The following is a 13,403-nucleotide window of genomic DNA, read 5'->3' as shown; positions in this document are numbered from 1 at the left end:
CATATTACACACCAAAGTGAATTAAAACACAGCAAAGCAAACCAGATCACCTTCGGTCATCAGTGACTATGAGGCAAAGGGACTTAGGCCAGGAGTCCTGGCCCAGTGACTGGATAGGAAGCCTTTTGTCACTAAGGCTGCACTGTTTAAAATTGAAGGAAGGATGTTAGGCAAGTGTGACGGCCTGGGATGCAGTTACAGCCCCCACTCCCCCCCCCCCCCCCCCCCCCCCCGGCTCATTGTCCAGAGGAAATGGATCTCCCCCGTGGACGGAGAGGTGGAAACCAAGCAAGGCAGCTGAGTGGTTGACATCATCAGGCTGAGCATTGGGTTACAACAAATGGGGACTTACTTGGCCAGAGACGTGGGAAACACCCACTAAAACCCTCGAAGTGCATTTCATTTAGAGACTCTGAAAGAGGGAGGGAGAGAGAGAGAGAGCAAGAAAGAATCCAGACTGCTCTGCCGGCCTGGTCTGCTAATCTTGCTAACCCTCAGAAGGGAAGCATTTTGAATCCTGGTTTCTTAAATCCTCCCCTCACTTGTGACTGAAGAGCCCTGGACTTTGGAGAAACTCTTCGCTCTTGTGAGTAGAACTTTATTCTCTGCCGCTCCCACCCCAAGGGAAAGCAGAGCTTGGAGGCAGAGCCCTCTGGAGAGCTCCGCTGGCTTTATAGCCTGTTGGCCACAAAGTGTCTATTTTTATATTATGATATATTATTGTTCTGAAAATTATGACTTTGTCTGAAACTGCCTGAGGCTAGAGTCTGAACTCAAGCTTCACAGATGGGCTCCATTCAAACGCTGTTTGACTTTTTTACCCCAGGAAGGCTGACAGATTGGCTACAGCTTTAAAAGCAGCTTCTTGCCCTAAAGATAGGTAAAGAAATAAGTGTTCCCTTAGGCATCGGTGTTAGTAAAAGCCTTTCGTTTTTTTTCTCTGATTAAGAAGGTGGTACAACCAGTTTTACACATTCCAGAGGGAAATGTCCCTGCAAGTGAAAATTCCCCGTAGTCCTTTCCTCACAAATATAAGATTGGTATCCTAAATGTAAGCTAGATGATTAGGTTTCATGAAGTTAGTGTATCACATACACCTAATGCCGCAGTAGCTTCATAGACTCCAGGATGGAAAGAAGCGTCGGAAAACTTTAGCTTCGTGGTATTTTTATTGCTTCCTTTTTAAAATTTGATCTAGTTGATGACTAGAAAATAAACAGAACAAGTGTAAGTAAGCACTTGGGCGTTTTATTTGTTGGGGTTTGTTTTTAGGATTTTAAACCGGGCGAGGGGCGCCGAGGTGGCTCAGTCAATTAAGCGTCTGACTTCAGGTCAGGTCATGAGCTCGCAGTTCACAAGTTCGAGCCCCTCATCGGGTTCTATGCTGACAGCTCAGAGCCTGGAGCCTGTTCCTGATTCTGTGTCTCCCTCTCTGCCCCTCCCCCTCTTGCTCTCTCTCTCTCTCTCTCTCTCTCTCTCTCTCAAAAAAATAAACATTAAAAAAAACAAAAAATGGGTGAGCCACTCTGTACAGAGGGGAAGGGAGGAGGCTCACCAGCGGGCGCCGGAGCTGAGGCTTCTGCGCTAGTTTGAGGTACGTGGCTTGCAGCCGCTGCGAGCAACCCACCTCCCCTGCCAGCAGGTAGAAGCAGTTGGGAAAGTGAAAGGGGAAAGACTTTGGCTTTAAGAAACAAAGGGCCACCCAGTGAAACTTTGTGGCCCTGAGCAAGCGTTCTACACTTTCTGGGCCCCAGTTTCCTCTTTTGTTCCTAAATAAAGGGACAAAACTAGATGGTCGCTGTATTTCAGAATTCAGCTTGACGTGAACCATCCATATCTTTCTTGCTTTTGAGGAGAATCCTTAGGGCTTGAGGAGCAAAGTGCCCGTGGTTTTCAGTATCCCAGAGTGGCTAAAAACAGGCACCTGTGAGGACAATTAAAAGAGGACATAACACAGTAAACAGTTACTTCTGAGTTTTTATAGTTTTGTAAGGTGCGATGAAGAAAGTCTCAGTGGCACACACACAATAGGGAGGGAGGAGAAACAAGAATTAACACTCACGAGCGTCTCGTAAGTGCTCAACCCCATGTTATGCTCACCCTTTTGCAAAACCCGAGGTGGTCAGTGTCATTACTCCCCGATCTCCATTGTATGTTCCATATTATCCTGAACTCCTTCCTCGTGTTCACCTGAACTGTGCTCCCAATTACTGGCATAGCTTCCATTCACCGTGTCTCCTCTGGACCATGTGCCCTCTCTCGTGAGTCTGTCTCGGACGTTACCATAACCCCATTACCAGGTAGAAAGCCTGGCACACAGTTCCAGAGGAGACACAGCATACTCGATTTTAATGTAGAGACCACCATCCTAGTCCCTGGCTTGGCACAAGAGAGGGAGAAAAGGAAGGAAAAATCTCTCTGCTGCCCTTCTACCTTCATCTTACCGAGACACGGCCTCTCCTGCTGCGGGAAAGGATGGCCAGAGCCAAAGCGCAAAGAAAAGCAGAAGATGTCAAATCTTGAATTTTGAGTTTCTAGGGTTCCAGGTATTGTCAATTTAAGGGATTTTTATCTTTAAGCCTATTAGAGACTCTAACCCTCAAGAAGATGCAGTATTTAAAAACTGCTTGAGGGGCGCCTGCGTGGCTCAGTCTGTTGGGCATCTGACTCTTGATTTCAGCTCAGATCGTGATTCCAGGGTCTTGTGATCAAGCCCTGCATGGGGGTCGCGCTGAGCATGGATGGAGCCTGCTTAAGATTCTCTGTCCCTCTGCCTCTCTCCCCTACTCACGTGCTCTCTCTCTCTCAAAAACAAACAAACAGTCGCTTGAATTAAGACCATGGTTACCAGGAGAGTTCTCAAAGCCCCTTGGAGTATCTGAGAGTTTCAGTCTCCTCCAGCAGCTCAACCCTTGGAAGTGCACCGTTGCTGCCATGGAACCACCATGGCAGTGGGCCTCTGCCTCTACCCAGCTCCCCAAGATCTCCAGACTTTGGCTGATTTAAAAACTGGTCCTTCCTCCTAAGATGGTGGTGAGGAGGTGATATTTCTGGAAGGAAAGTACCTGGTTTAGGTTTTTATTTTTGTTTGAATTTTAATGCCTTTAGCAGGTGTGCTCCCCAGTTGCTTATCATCTGTGTTATTTGCTTGCCTGTCACCATCTCTAGTCTCCTGCCTGCCCCTTGTCCCCTGTGGGCATTTGTATTTTCAACCTCTGGGCTGGTTGGTATCTGCAGTCCTTGTCACTTCAGACTATCTAGGGTTCAGTGAGAAGTTGGGGAGGGGAGCAAGTACTCCCCACCTCCTAGTGGAGACATCTTAGATTACCTCATAGAGCCTGCTTCTCTTCTGTGAAGTGGGGGGGATCACAGTTATACCTACCTCCAGGGGTACCATGGGGATGAAACAGGACAAAGCTCATAGCCTACTTAGTTGGCACAAATATGCATGGGATTAGCTACTTTATGGTTTCCAGAAACAGAATGTTAGCCAAGGTACACAGGCCCTGGCCCCCTGAGTCATCGGATGGCATTTGTATGAGGGATGTGAGGTCGTCTCTGAACTTATCAGTGTTGAAGCCCATCCTGGCTCTTTCAACAAAGCCTTAGCACTGTTTCCTATCACCCAGTCAGGTGCTGTTCTCCTGGGACCAGAGGATGCTGGCCCAGCCACTTAAGAAAGAAGCTGGTGGCAGGTGTTACTTTCTGAGTGTGACAAGAAGCTGAGTTCACCCAATTAACTCTGCTGAGTGTTTTCACAAGGGGCCAGAAGTGATTCCTAAGTGGAGACAGACGTGGAAAATCTAAAGTTCTTGGAAACAAGTCATTAATCATGACCCAAGGCTGAGCTCACTACCTCCTGGAAATCTTTCAGAAATGCTTTATGAAAACTTTGTGCACTGCTTCTTCAAAGAGTGGTTCCTTTGGAAGCTGCCGTCAGCTCTGATGCTGAGTGATTCTAAATTGCAGATTAAAATGCATCTGTCTTATTAGAGGAAGCCAGCATTTCCTAACTTTATTTAGAAGATGTCTCTTTAATCTTCCAAGAAATTACTACTCTTCAACTTGGCTTTTCCGAAATGAATAATGGACCTTCAGGTCACTAAAGAAATGAAGGTATTGTTAGCTGATGCGTTCTTATTATGTCCCAGGGACTTAGGTCAGTCATTATGTTTAGTACTTTATAGGTGTGGTCTCTGCCATTCAGTAAATTACACTGAGGGCAGACCTAGGACCAAGCATGAGGGTGGAGGAACAGGGCCCGGAGGAGAGATAGCCTGTGGCTTGTGAAGTTCTCAGAGCGTCACAGAAGACAGACAGATGGACAGTTGGAGTGGACCAGCATCTGGCAGATAGGGGTCCCGATCTCCAGCTGGTTGATTACCCCCAGAGCTTTGCCAGCTTTAGGGAGAAATGAGAGCTGCGTGCTGCTGAAGCTTTCACTCCTGGAACCTTCCTGTCCAAGGCTTCAGATGAAAGACAGGAACTCTTCCTCACAAACTGCAGGGGCCCCCGCCTTGGAGGATCCTAAATCTGTAATCCCAAGTTTAAGGAGACATAAGGACAGGTGATTTTGCAGTCTAAGATCACCACTGGATCTTGCTGGTTTGTTTTTATAACATTTATTGTAGAGCATTTCCTTTTTCAGACTATGAAATTAGAACATGTTCATGGAAGGAAAGCTAGACAGTACAGAAAAACACTTAAATCCTCACCCAGTGGTTTCACATCTTTGATTTTTTAATAAGGCTTGGCCAGGTCAAAGGGTATGAGCTTTGTTAGGTCTCTTATCCACATTCCAGTTTGGCACCAGAAAGTTTCTGCCAGTGTAAGAAACTCCCCTTTAACAGTACACACTTGTCCTGTCCTCACCCCCCATCCACTCACCCACACACTACCACTGCTTTTCAGGTTTCACTTGTCATTTTCTGGGCAAAGTCTCTGCGTATCTCAAAGGTGTTCATGCCATGTGCTGCGTTCCCCTGGGTAGGAGAAACCATTGTCTGTGGTTGGAGACTGTAGCCTTCCCTTGTACTTGCCCGTGTGTGTGCAAGAATTCGTCCCCTGTTCAGAACCCTCTGTGTGTCAGGCGTTACACAAGGCACTATGGGGAATGCCAAGGTAAATGAGACCTCTAAGCAGCTTGCAGTCTGATAGGAAAAAAAAGACTCCAATAACTCTAACACGTGTCATTGTGCACCCCCAGAGAGGGACAGTGCCATGGAAAGCCTGAGAAAGAGGAGGTGCAGTGGCATTTGAGTCGAGCCTTCAGTTCACTTCAATACTCTTTTCCTGTGTTCACCTAGTTAGTATTTATTGAGCACCTAATTATTTTCCAGGCACTGGGCAAGGTGATAGGTGGACAGTGTTTCATGGAACAGGCATGGTCCTTCTTCACATGAAACTTACAAGGACGTGTAGTGGTGTTATGAAATGAATAAACAGGGGTGCCGTCAGGGCAGGCTTGCTTGAAGAGCCAGTGCTGAGATGAGGTGTCCGTTAGGCCAAGAGCTAAGGCAGGAGGTGGGGAGGAAGGGTGTTGCGGGAAAGAATCCAGATAGGGAAAGGTACATGTGTGCAAGGGCCCGAGGCAGGAGAGCATGTGGGATGTTGGAGAGACTGAAGGGAAGCCAGTGTGGCTGAAGCATAGAGGGGAAGAGAACTGAGAAGGGGGCAGAGGTTAGGGTTCAGAGAGTTAGGCAGGGGCCTGATGATGTAAGCTTTTGTGGGTGGTGTTTGCTGTGTGGAGAATGGCTTGAGGGGCAGTCGCAGTAGTCGTGGAGAAAGAGGATTGGCGTTGGGTAGGACCAGAAGGTAAGGGTGGGGAGATAGAAGAGGTAGTAGATGGATTTGAAACCACTAGAGGTAGAAACTTAGAGGCTTTTAGTCTGTGCCAGACTCAGGGCTGGGCCCTGAGGGCATAGAGATGAAAGAGATACATCTCCTGTGCCCTGGGCTTTTAGAGGCCTGGCAGCATTGAAGGTTGGGTAGGATGTGGGTAGGCAGACACAGGAGCATGGGATTTCCTTCTCATAGTCAGCAGCTGTATTCCAGTATATGAGAAAGTTTCTCTCTGAGATGGCATAGAATATTACTCCTGAACTATAATTCTTTTCCTAAAAGGCAAGGAGAGCTGTTATTCCCAAGAGCCTTCCTTTATTTATTGGCTTGCCTGCCTTTCTCCCTGTGATTTCATACCTGAGCTCCCTACTGGAGTCCTACTGGACTTGGGGTTTGGAGACCTGAGTTTGTATTGCAGCTTTGTTACCAACCTTCCATGTGACTCACAAAGATTCTTAACTTGGCTTGGGACACCTGGGTGGCTCAGTTGGTTAAGCGTCTGACTCTTGGTTTCAGCTCAGGTCATGGTATCACAGTTTGTGGGATCGAGCCCCACGATGGGCTCTATACTGACAGTGTGGAGCCTGCTTGGGTCTCTCTCTCTCTCTCTCTCTCTCTCTCTCTCTCTCTCTCTCTCTCTCTCTCTCTCTCTTTCTCTCTCTGCCCCCTCCCCCTGCTCATGCTTTCTCTTCCTCTCAAAATAAATAAATAAAAAAAAAAAAAGATTCTTAACATCTCTGGGTCATTTTCACCTGTAAGTAAGAATGATACTGATCTGATACCTGGGTCATTGTGAAGATGAAATTAAGATAAGGCATCTTAAAGTGCTTTGTAAAATATGAAGTGCTATAGAAATGTGAGGTGTCATTATTATTTCAATGAAATAAAAGAACACAAGTTAAAAGCAAAGCATTTCACTGGGGAAGGCCAGAGTGTACCTTGCACCTAACTCTGAAATAGCAGATCCAGTATAGTAGCTGTCCTTCAGGAGTGTTCCCTTTTATTTCATTCACTGGGATAAACCATTTCCTCTCCTTTCTCCTTCCATCAGAATGGTTTGCAGAACAAGCCATTTTGTTTCTCTGGATTCCAGAACCCATTTGATACAGAAGCCAAAGCATCTGCTTGAAGCCCAGGAGAGCCTGTGAGCAGAGATGCAGCATTTGCAGGGCTTTGGTTCCCAGCAGCCAGTACACTCCCAGGAGTGGATTTAATTGGCTCAGGGGGAGGACAGCAGTCAAGGGCACTGAGCCATGGAATAGTCAGCAGCACAGAACCAGCCCACACACCACCTGACCTGGGCAGTTTCTTTCTTTCTTTCTTTTTTTAAAAAATGTTTATTTTTGAGGGAGAGAGAGAGAGAGAGAGAGAGAGAGAGTGCAAGCAGGGGAGGGGCAGAGAGGGAGGGAGACAGAGGATCAAAGCAAGCTTCACTTTGTCAGTGCAGAGCCGGATGTGGGGCTTGAACTCATGAACTGTGAGAAGATCATGACCTGAGCTGAAGTTGGACACTCAACCGACTGAGTCACCCAGGTGCTCCCGGGCAGTTTCAAGCCAAAGCTTTAGTCTTTCTTTTGGATTTTAAAAGGGGGAAATTCCTTTTTTTCTAAGTAATATTTTTTCCCCTTCCTATTTTTTTAAAAGTTTATTTATTTATTTTGAGAGAAAGGGAGAGAGAGAGAGAGAGAGAGAGAGAGAGAGAGAGAGAGAATGCATGGGGGAGGGGCAGAGAGAGAGGGAGACAGAGAATCCCAATCAGGCTCTGCACCATCAGCACAGAGCCTGATGTGGGACTCTAACCCACAAACTGTGAGATCATGACCTGAGCTGACACCAAGAGTCGGATGCTTAACCAACTGAGCCACCCAGGCACCCATATTTTTCCCCTTCTTGAATAAAAAACATAAATGTTTAGGAAATGAAGTACCCTTTTTTACCTCCATGAAGCTTTTTAAAAAAAATTTGTCTTCCAGCCATTAAAATGTTCTGTTTTGACCAAAAAAGAAAGTAAATACAGTTAACTATCCCATGTAAAGATAAACAGGTAATGTGTAACATAGCTTATCGGAGTTTTTCTCTGCTCTCATATGCTTCTTTTTGTTTTTATTTTCATTAATTTTCCCTAAAGTAGTAATGCATATGTTCATTGTAACTAAACAATTTGAAGATGTTATAAAGAAAAAGTTATAATGTCTCCTTTCCCCCTTCTTCCCATTTCCTTCCTTCTGAAATCAGTTTGGTATATATACTTCCATACCTTTCTCCAAGCTCCTATTGAAGTGGATGCAGTGTTTGTGTAGGTGTGTGGTTATTTGTTTTGTCAGAAATGGGATCATATGTTTATTCTGCACTTTCTTTTTCCCACTAAATAATACATCCTGGGTAGGTATAAATCGAATTCACCCTTTTAAATAGCTTCAGCGTGGGGCGCCTGGGTGGCTCAATCGGTTAAGCATCCAACTCTTGGTTTCAGCATAGGTCATGATCTCCGGTTCATGGAATCAAGTCCCACAATGGGCTCTGCACTGACAGCACGGAACCTGCTTGGGATTCTCTCTTCCTCTCTCTCTGCCCCTCTCCCCACTCGTGCTTTCTTTCTCTCTCTCAAAATAAATAAACATTTTTTAAAAGTTTTAAGGGGCGCCTGGATGGCTCAGTTGGTTGGGCACCTGACTTTGGCTCAGGTCATGATCTCACAGCTTGTGAGTTCAAGCCCCGCATCAGGCCCTTTGCTGACAGCTGAGAGCCTTGGAGCCTGCTTCGGATCCTGTGTCCCTCTCTCTCTGCCCCTCCCCCACTCATACTCTGTGTGTGTGTGTGTGTGTGTGTGTGTGTGTGTGTGTGTGTGTGTGTGTCTCTCAAAAATAAATAATAAAACACTAAAAAAAAAATTTTTTTTTAAGTTTTAAATAGCTTTAGGGCTATAGACCTATAGGTACCACAGTGTATTCAGCCATTTGTCCTTTGATAGATATTCAAGTTGTTATGTTTTGTTTTCTCTAAAAATATTGTTGCATTAAATATATACATACATCCTTTTTTACTTGTGCTTTTACTTATTGAAGTCGAGTTGACACACAATGTTACATTAGTTTCAGGTGTACAACACAGTGATTTGCCGAGTCTGTAGGTTATGTATGCTGTGCTCACTGCAAGTGTAGTCACCATCTGTCGCCATACAACACTATTATAATACCACTGACCATACTGGTGCTTTCATTTCTATAGGTTGCATTTTCAAAAATAATATTGCTGGGTCAAGGGGTCTGTGTATTTGACATCTTAATAGAGAATACCATCCTACTTTATAAAGAATTCTAGTAACTTGCATTCTTCCCATAAATGTGCGAGTACTTTCATTTCCCTAAATCTTTAATATTAGGTATTCTTTCCCTTTCTCCCTCCTATCCTCTGTCTCTTCCTCCCACTCTCCATCCTCCTCCTCCCTCTATCCCTTCCTCTCTCTTTATGGTTTCATTCTTTGACCAAGCTGATGGCAGAAAATGGTGTCTTTATAGGTGCTTGCTTTGTATTTTCTTTACTACTTGTGAGATTGAACATTGTTTCATGTTAATTGGCCATTTTATTTTCCTCTGTGAATTTCCTTCACCCTTTTTCCTTATGAATTAGTTGCTTTTTTCTCAACAAGTTACAGGAGCTCTTTATGTGTTAAGTATTCTTGCAAATGAATTTTTGCAATGTATTACAAATATTTTTCCTAATCTATTATTTGTTTATTAAATTTTTCTATTTGTTGCTTCATTGTGTCTAGATTTCTTGCCTTGGTTAAGAGTAATATCCCCACCGGGGCGCCTGGGTGGCTCAGTCGGTTAAGCGTCCAACTTCGGCTCAGGTCACGATCTCGCGGTCTGTGAGTTCGAGCCCCGCGTCGGCTCTGTGCTGACTGCTCAGAGCCTGGAGCCTGTTTCAGATTCTGTGTCTCCCTCTCTTTCTGACCCTCCCCCATTCATGCTCTGTCTCTCTCTGTCTCAAAAATAAATAAACGTTAAAAAAAATTTTTTTTTTAAAAGAATAATATCCCCACCTCAGAGTTATATAAATATTTTCCTAAATGTTCTTCCAATACTTTTAGGGTTTTAATTATTTAATCCTGAACCTTTAATCCCTTTGGAATTATGTTTATACATAGCAAAGAGGTAGGGATCAGGCTTTATTCTAGGTCTGCCAGCACCATTTATTAAATAAACCATCTTTTCTGTTTTGCACTGAAATTCCATCTTTGTGATAAATAAGTTCCTTTCTTGTATCCTTTTCTGAACTTGCTCTGTTAGTTCACAGACCTATTTGTTCTTCTAACCATGTCTTTTTATTATGTCTTTATAAAGTAAATTTTTATTATCTCCTAAGATAAATCCCCTATTTATATATTTTTAAAAATAATTTTCTTTTCTGTTTCTTGGCTAAATTTTGGGGTGTTTAGTATTCCATATGAACTTTAATTTTACCCATTTCACTTTCAAAGAAAAACTATTTGTATTCTTATTGAAACTTAATTAAGACCATGTAGTAATTTGGGAAGGATTAACGTTTTTGGATAATTAGACTTAAACTTAAGTGTGAAACTTAAGTGTTCTATTTCAATATTTTGTCATTTTACCTTAGAATTTTTCAATATGCAACATAGATATATTGGGTCAATTCCAGTATTTGTCCTGAATAAGGACCATGCGAAGTTTTAGTTGTGATCTCTTCCATCCTTGACACCCTTACTGTCAAATGTGTGATATTGTCAGATTTGTGTTTATCTTCCTACTTAGTTTTCACTTAATCAGTGTTTTCAATTTACCAATATACTGTACTTACTAGTTTTGCTCACTGTTGACTCTAAAACCCCACTTACTTTCTGTGCTTGGTTTCCTTTCTGTTGGAGAATGTTCTTGGAGTCTGAATGGCAAACTTGCTCAGTCTTTGTCTGGAAACATCTTTTGTCCTCACTCTTGATATTTTAGAATTCTAGATAGACCGCATGTATAACGATTATGAAAGTTGTGTGCGTCCCTTTAAAAGTTTTCAACCAAAATAGGAGTCATTCATGTAAAATGTAGAAGTCTTTCACTTCCTTTCTCCTAGTCTCTGAGTCCCAGAGAGAGAACCACTGTTCAGTTTGCTGATGGCCTTTTTCTATGTAGATACAAAACAAAACAAAACAAAACTGTGTATGTGTACAAATGCTGTACTTTTTCCTAGACATAAACAATCATGTTCATACTTTATATTAAAAATTATGACCTGTACAGTGTCACACTCCTTTTTAACAACAGAGCGTGCCCTTTTTTCCATGTCGGTACAGTGAAATCTTTCTCATTCTTTGTAGCAGCCATCTAGTATGGTATTAGTACATCATAATTTAACTCTTTTTCCTATTAGCAAATATTTAACTTGTTTCTTCTTTCCTTTGCTATTGCACAATATGTTTTACTGATCATCCTTTTCCTTATGGGAACATACCTTTGCTGTAAATTCCTATATATTTGACCCAAAGGGTGTGCACATTGAATATGTTACTAGATATGCTTAACTAGTCTTCCCAGAAGATTGTTTTAGTTTACAGCCCTAGAGTATGTCTGGCTCTAATTCTTGTTTTTCTTGTCCCTTAGAATTTCCACACTGATTAGTCAACAGTGGAAAATCCGAAGAGATGCAAGTAGGAAAAAGAAACTAAAACAGGTGGGTAGTCACATTGCTCATACCACTACTACAGCATCCCAAGTGTTTATCTAAATACCTTTACTTCTGTTCAAACAAATAAAAGAAATAGGTTCCAAGTGAAATTAGAAAGGGATTTTGGTCCCATGAAGAAAGGTATGGCCAAAGGTTGGCCCTTTGCAGAAGTTATACGATGTCACACTGCAATTTTACAGATCATTTCTTTATAGCATCAGAAAGACAATTTACTTCTAGTGGCTTCAAAGAGAATGGGTTTCTTCAGCCATCTATTTAAGCTGATGGAATTATACACAGGGGCTATCAGCAAATTTGGGCATGATGCCAACTTTCTTGTTTGTTGTGCAAAGCTATTTTCATCAGGACCAAAGCACATTATGGGGATTTTAATACTGTGATAGAGGAGCAAAAGCAAGCAAAGCCCAGCCTGGAGAAACCAGCACAGCCCAGTGGTCTGATGAGGAGAGATGGTGCAGGTCCCTTCCAGTCGGAAGAAAATTGCAGTTCATGAAACATGAATGGCCTACTTGGAAGTGTGGCCACTTTGGGTCGGTGTTCATACTTTAACAGTTCTGGCATCGGTTAGTCATTTTTAACAGCCTTTCATCCGTGGCTCAGCTCCCTCCCCTCCCTACAACATGTCTACCCCTCTCTCGGCTCCGCCTCCCTACAGTTAGAACAGAATCTCCCACCTTCATTTCTCTGTCCAAGGCCTAGTAGTCCCAGGAGCTTGGGGGAGTTCCACCTCCTTTAAATTCTGTCTCATGGCCTACCCTGCCTCCAGCACCTACGAGTCCTCTTCTCTGCTGGCAGAGAGTCTAGTCTGTCTGGAAGCTGCCCTGGGGCTGGAAGTCCCCAATTGCTTATCAGCAAGGCTTCGGGGCCTTGCCCTGCAGTAGCTTCCCAAGCTACTGGGCTTGTGTCCTGTTGTGACTCAGTGCCCCTGGGAACCCCCTGGATGCAGCTGTTTGCAGTGACTAAGATGCGGCAGCCGGTCAGCCCCCAGGACTGTTTATCTGGCCGAGGCCCATTTAGGAGGGCAAGCCTGCAAAAGACCTCTCTGTTCCAGAGCCACTAAACCTTGAGGACGCTGGGGTTATAGGAAGTCTAGAGCTGGGGTTTTTAACCAGGGGTTTATGGTTAGCTTCTGGGATTCAGAATTCCCCTGTATTCATAGGTACAGTGTGTGTGTGTGTGTGTGTGTGTGTGTGTGTGTGTGTACACACACACACACACACACACACACACACACACTTTTCTGGGCCAAGTGTCCATAGCTTTCCTCAGGTTCTCAAATGTGATCTGAGACCTCTGAATTTTAAGAACCATTTGTCTAGAGAAAGCCTAACGTGTTGTAGGCCACTGTGTCCCCCTGAGCACCAGCCTCACAGATGCCAGGATCTTGAGTGACCTTACCAGGCTTCTAGGTTTTTCTGTTTGAGGGTGAACTGGGACAAATTACTTAGTGTCACTGAAGCTGAGAGCCTTCCCATGGGATGTCCCACAGTCCAGTCATGAAATTGCACCCCATCCCTGGTTTCATCTCATTGAACACACCAGGTGTGCTGAACACTCGTAGGGGGTGGGGTTTCTGGCTTCTGAGTCCATAACTCAGAAAGGGTTCTGTAGGCAACTCTACTGACAGTGGTGAGAATAGTGCTGAGGGCTGGAATTCAGTTTGGCTCCTGATTGCCGGGAAGAGCACTAAATGCTTTATCTACATCATTTTCTTTAACGCACACACTCCTTCAGTGAGGCTGGTACTGCTGTTTTACAAATGGAGAAATGGAGGCGCAGAGAGATCTAGTAACTCATCAGAGATCACAGAGCCAATAAGCCAGTAAGTGATACATGACCCATGCACATGAGCTTAACCA

General features: G+C 44.0%; 1 protein-coding gene across 5 annotated transcripts in view; it reads left to right on the top strand.

The window, feature by feature from the left end:
- PKIG (cAMP-dependent protein kinase inhibitor gamma) overlaps nt 1-13,403 on the top strand; it is a 98,715-nt gene that overhangs the window by 65,375 nt on the left and 19,937 nt on the right. For 3 of the 5 annotated variants that reach the window (XM_042980334.1, XM_042980333.1, XM_042980332.1), the window contains one exon: nt 11,460-11,529. Coding sequence is in view for 1 of the 5 variants with exons in the window: in XM_042980332.1 (XP_042836266.1) it covers nt 11,460-11,529 (70 nt within the window). In the remaining 4 variants the exon portion in view is untranslated. Of the gene's footprint in view, nt 1-403; nt 587-4,087; nt 4,117-11,459; nt 11,530-13,403 lie in introns of those variants that run through there. The other 2 variants (XM_007077751.3, XM_042980335.1) reach the window with 2 other exon arrangements.

Source organism: Panthera tigris, chromosome A3 (genome assembly GCF_018350195.1).
Source record: "Panthera tigris isolate Pti1 chromosome A3, P.tigris_Pti1_mat1.1, whole genome shotgun sequence".
In the NCBI taxonomy this organism is placed as follows: Eukaryota; Metazoa; Chordata; class Mammalia; order Carnivora; family Felidae; genus Panthera; species Panthera tigris.
The sequence above is the reverse complement of the archived record's forward strand: the minus strand, read 5'-3'. Positions and strand labels throughout refer to the sequence as shown.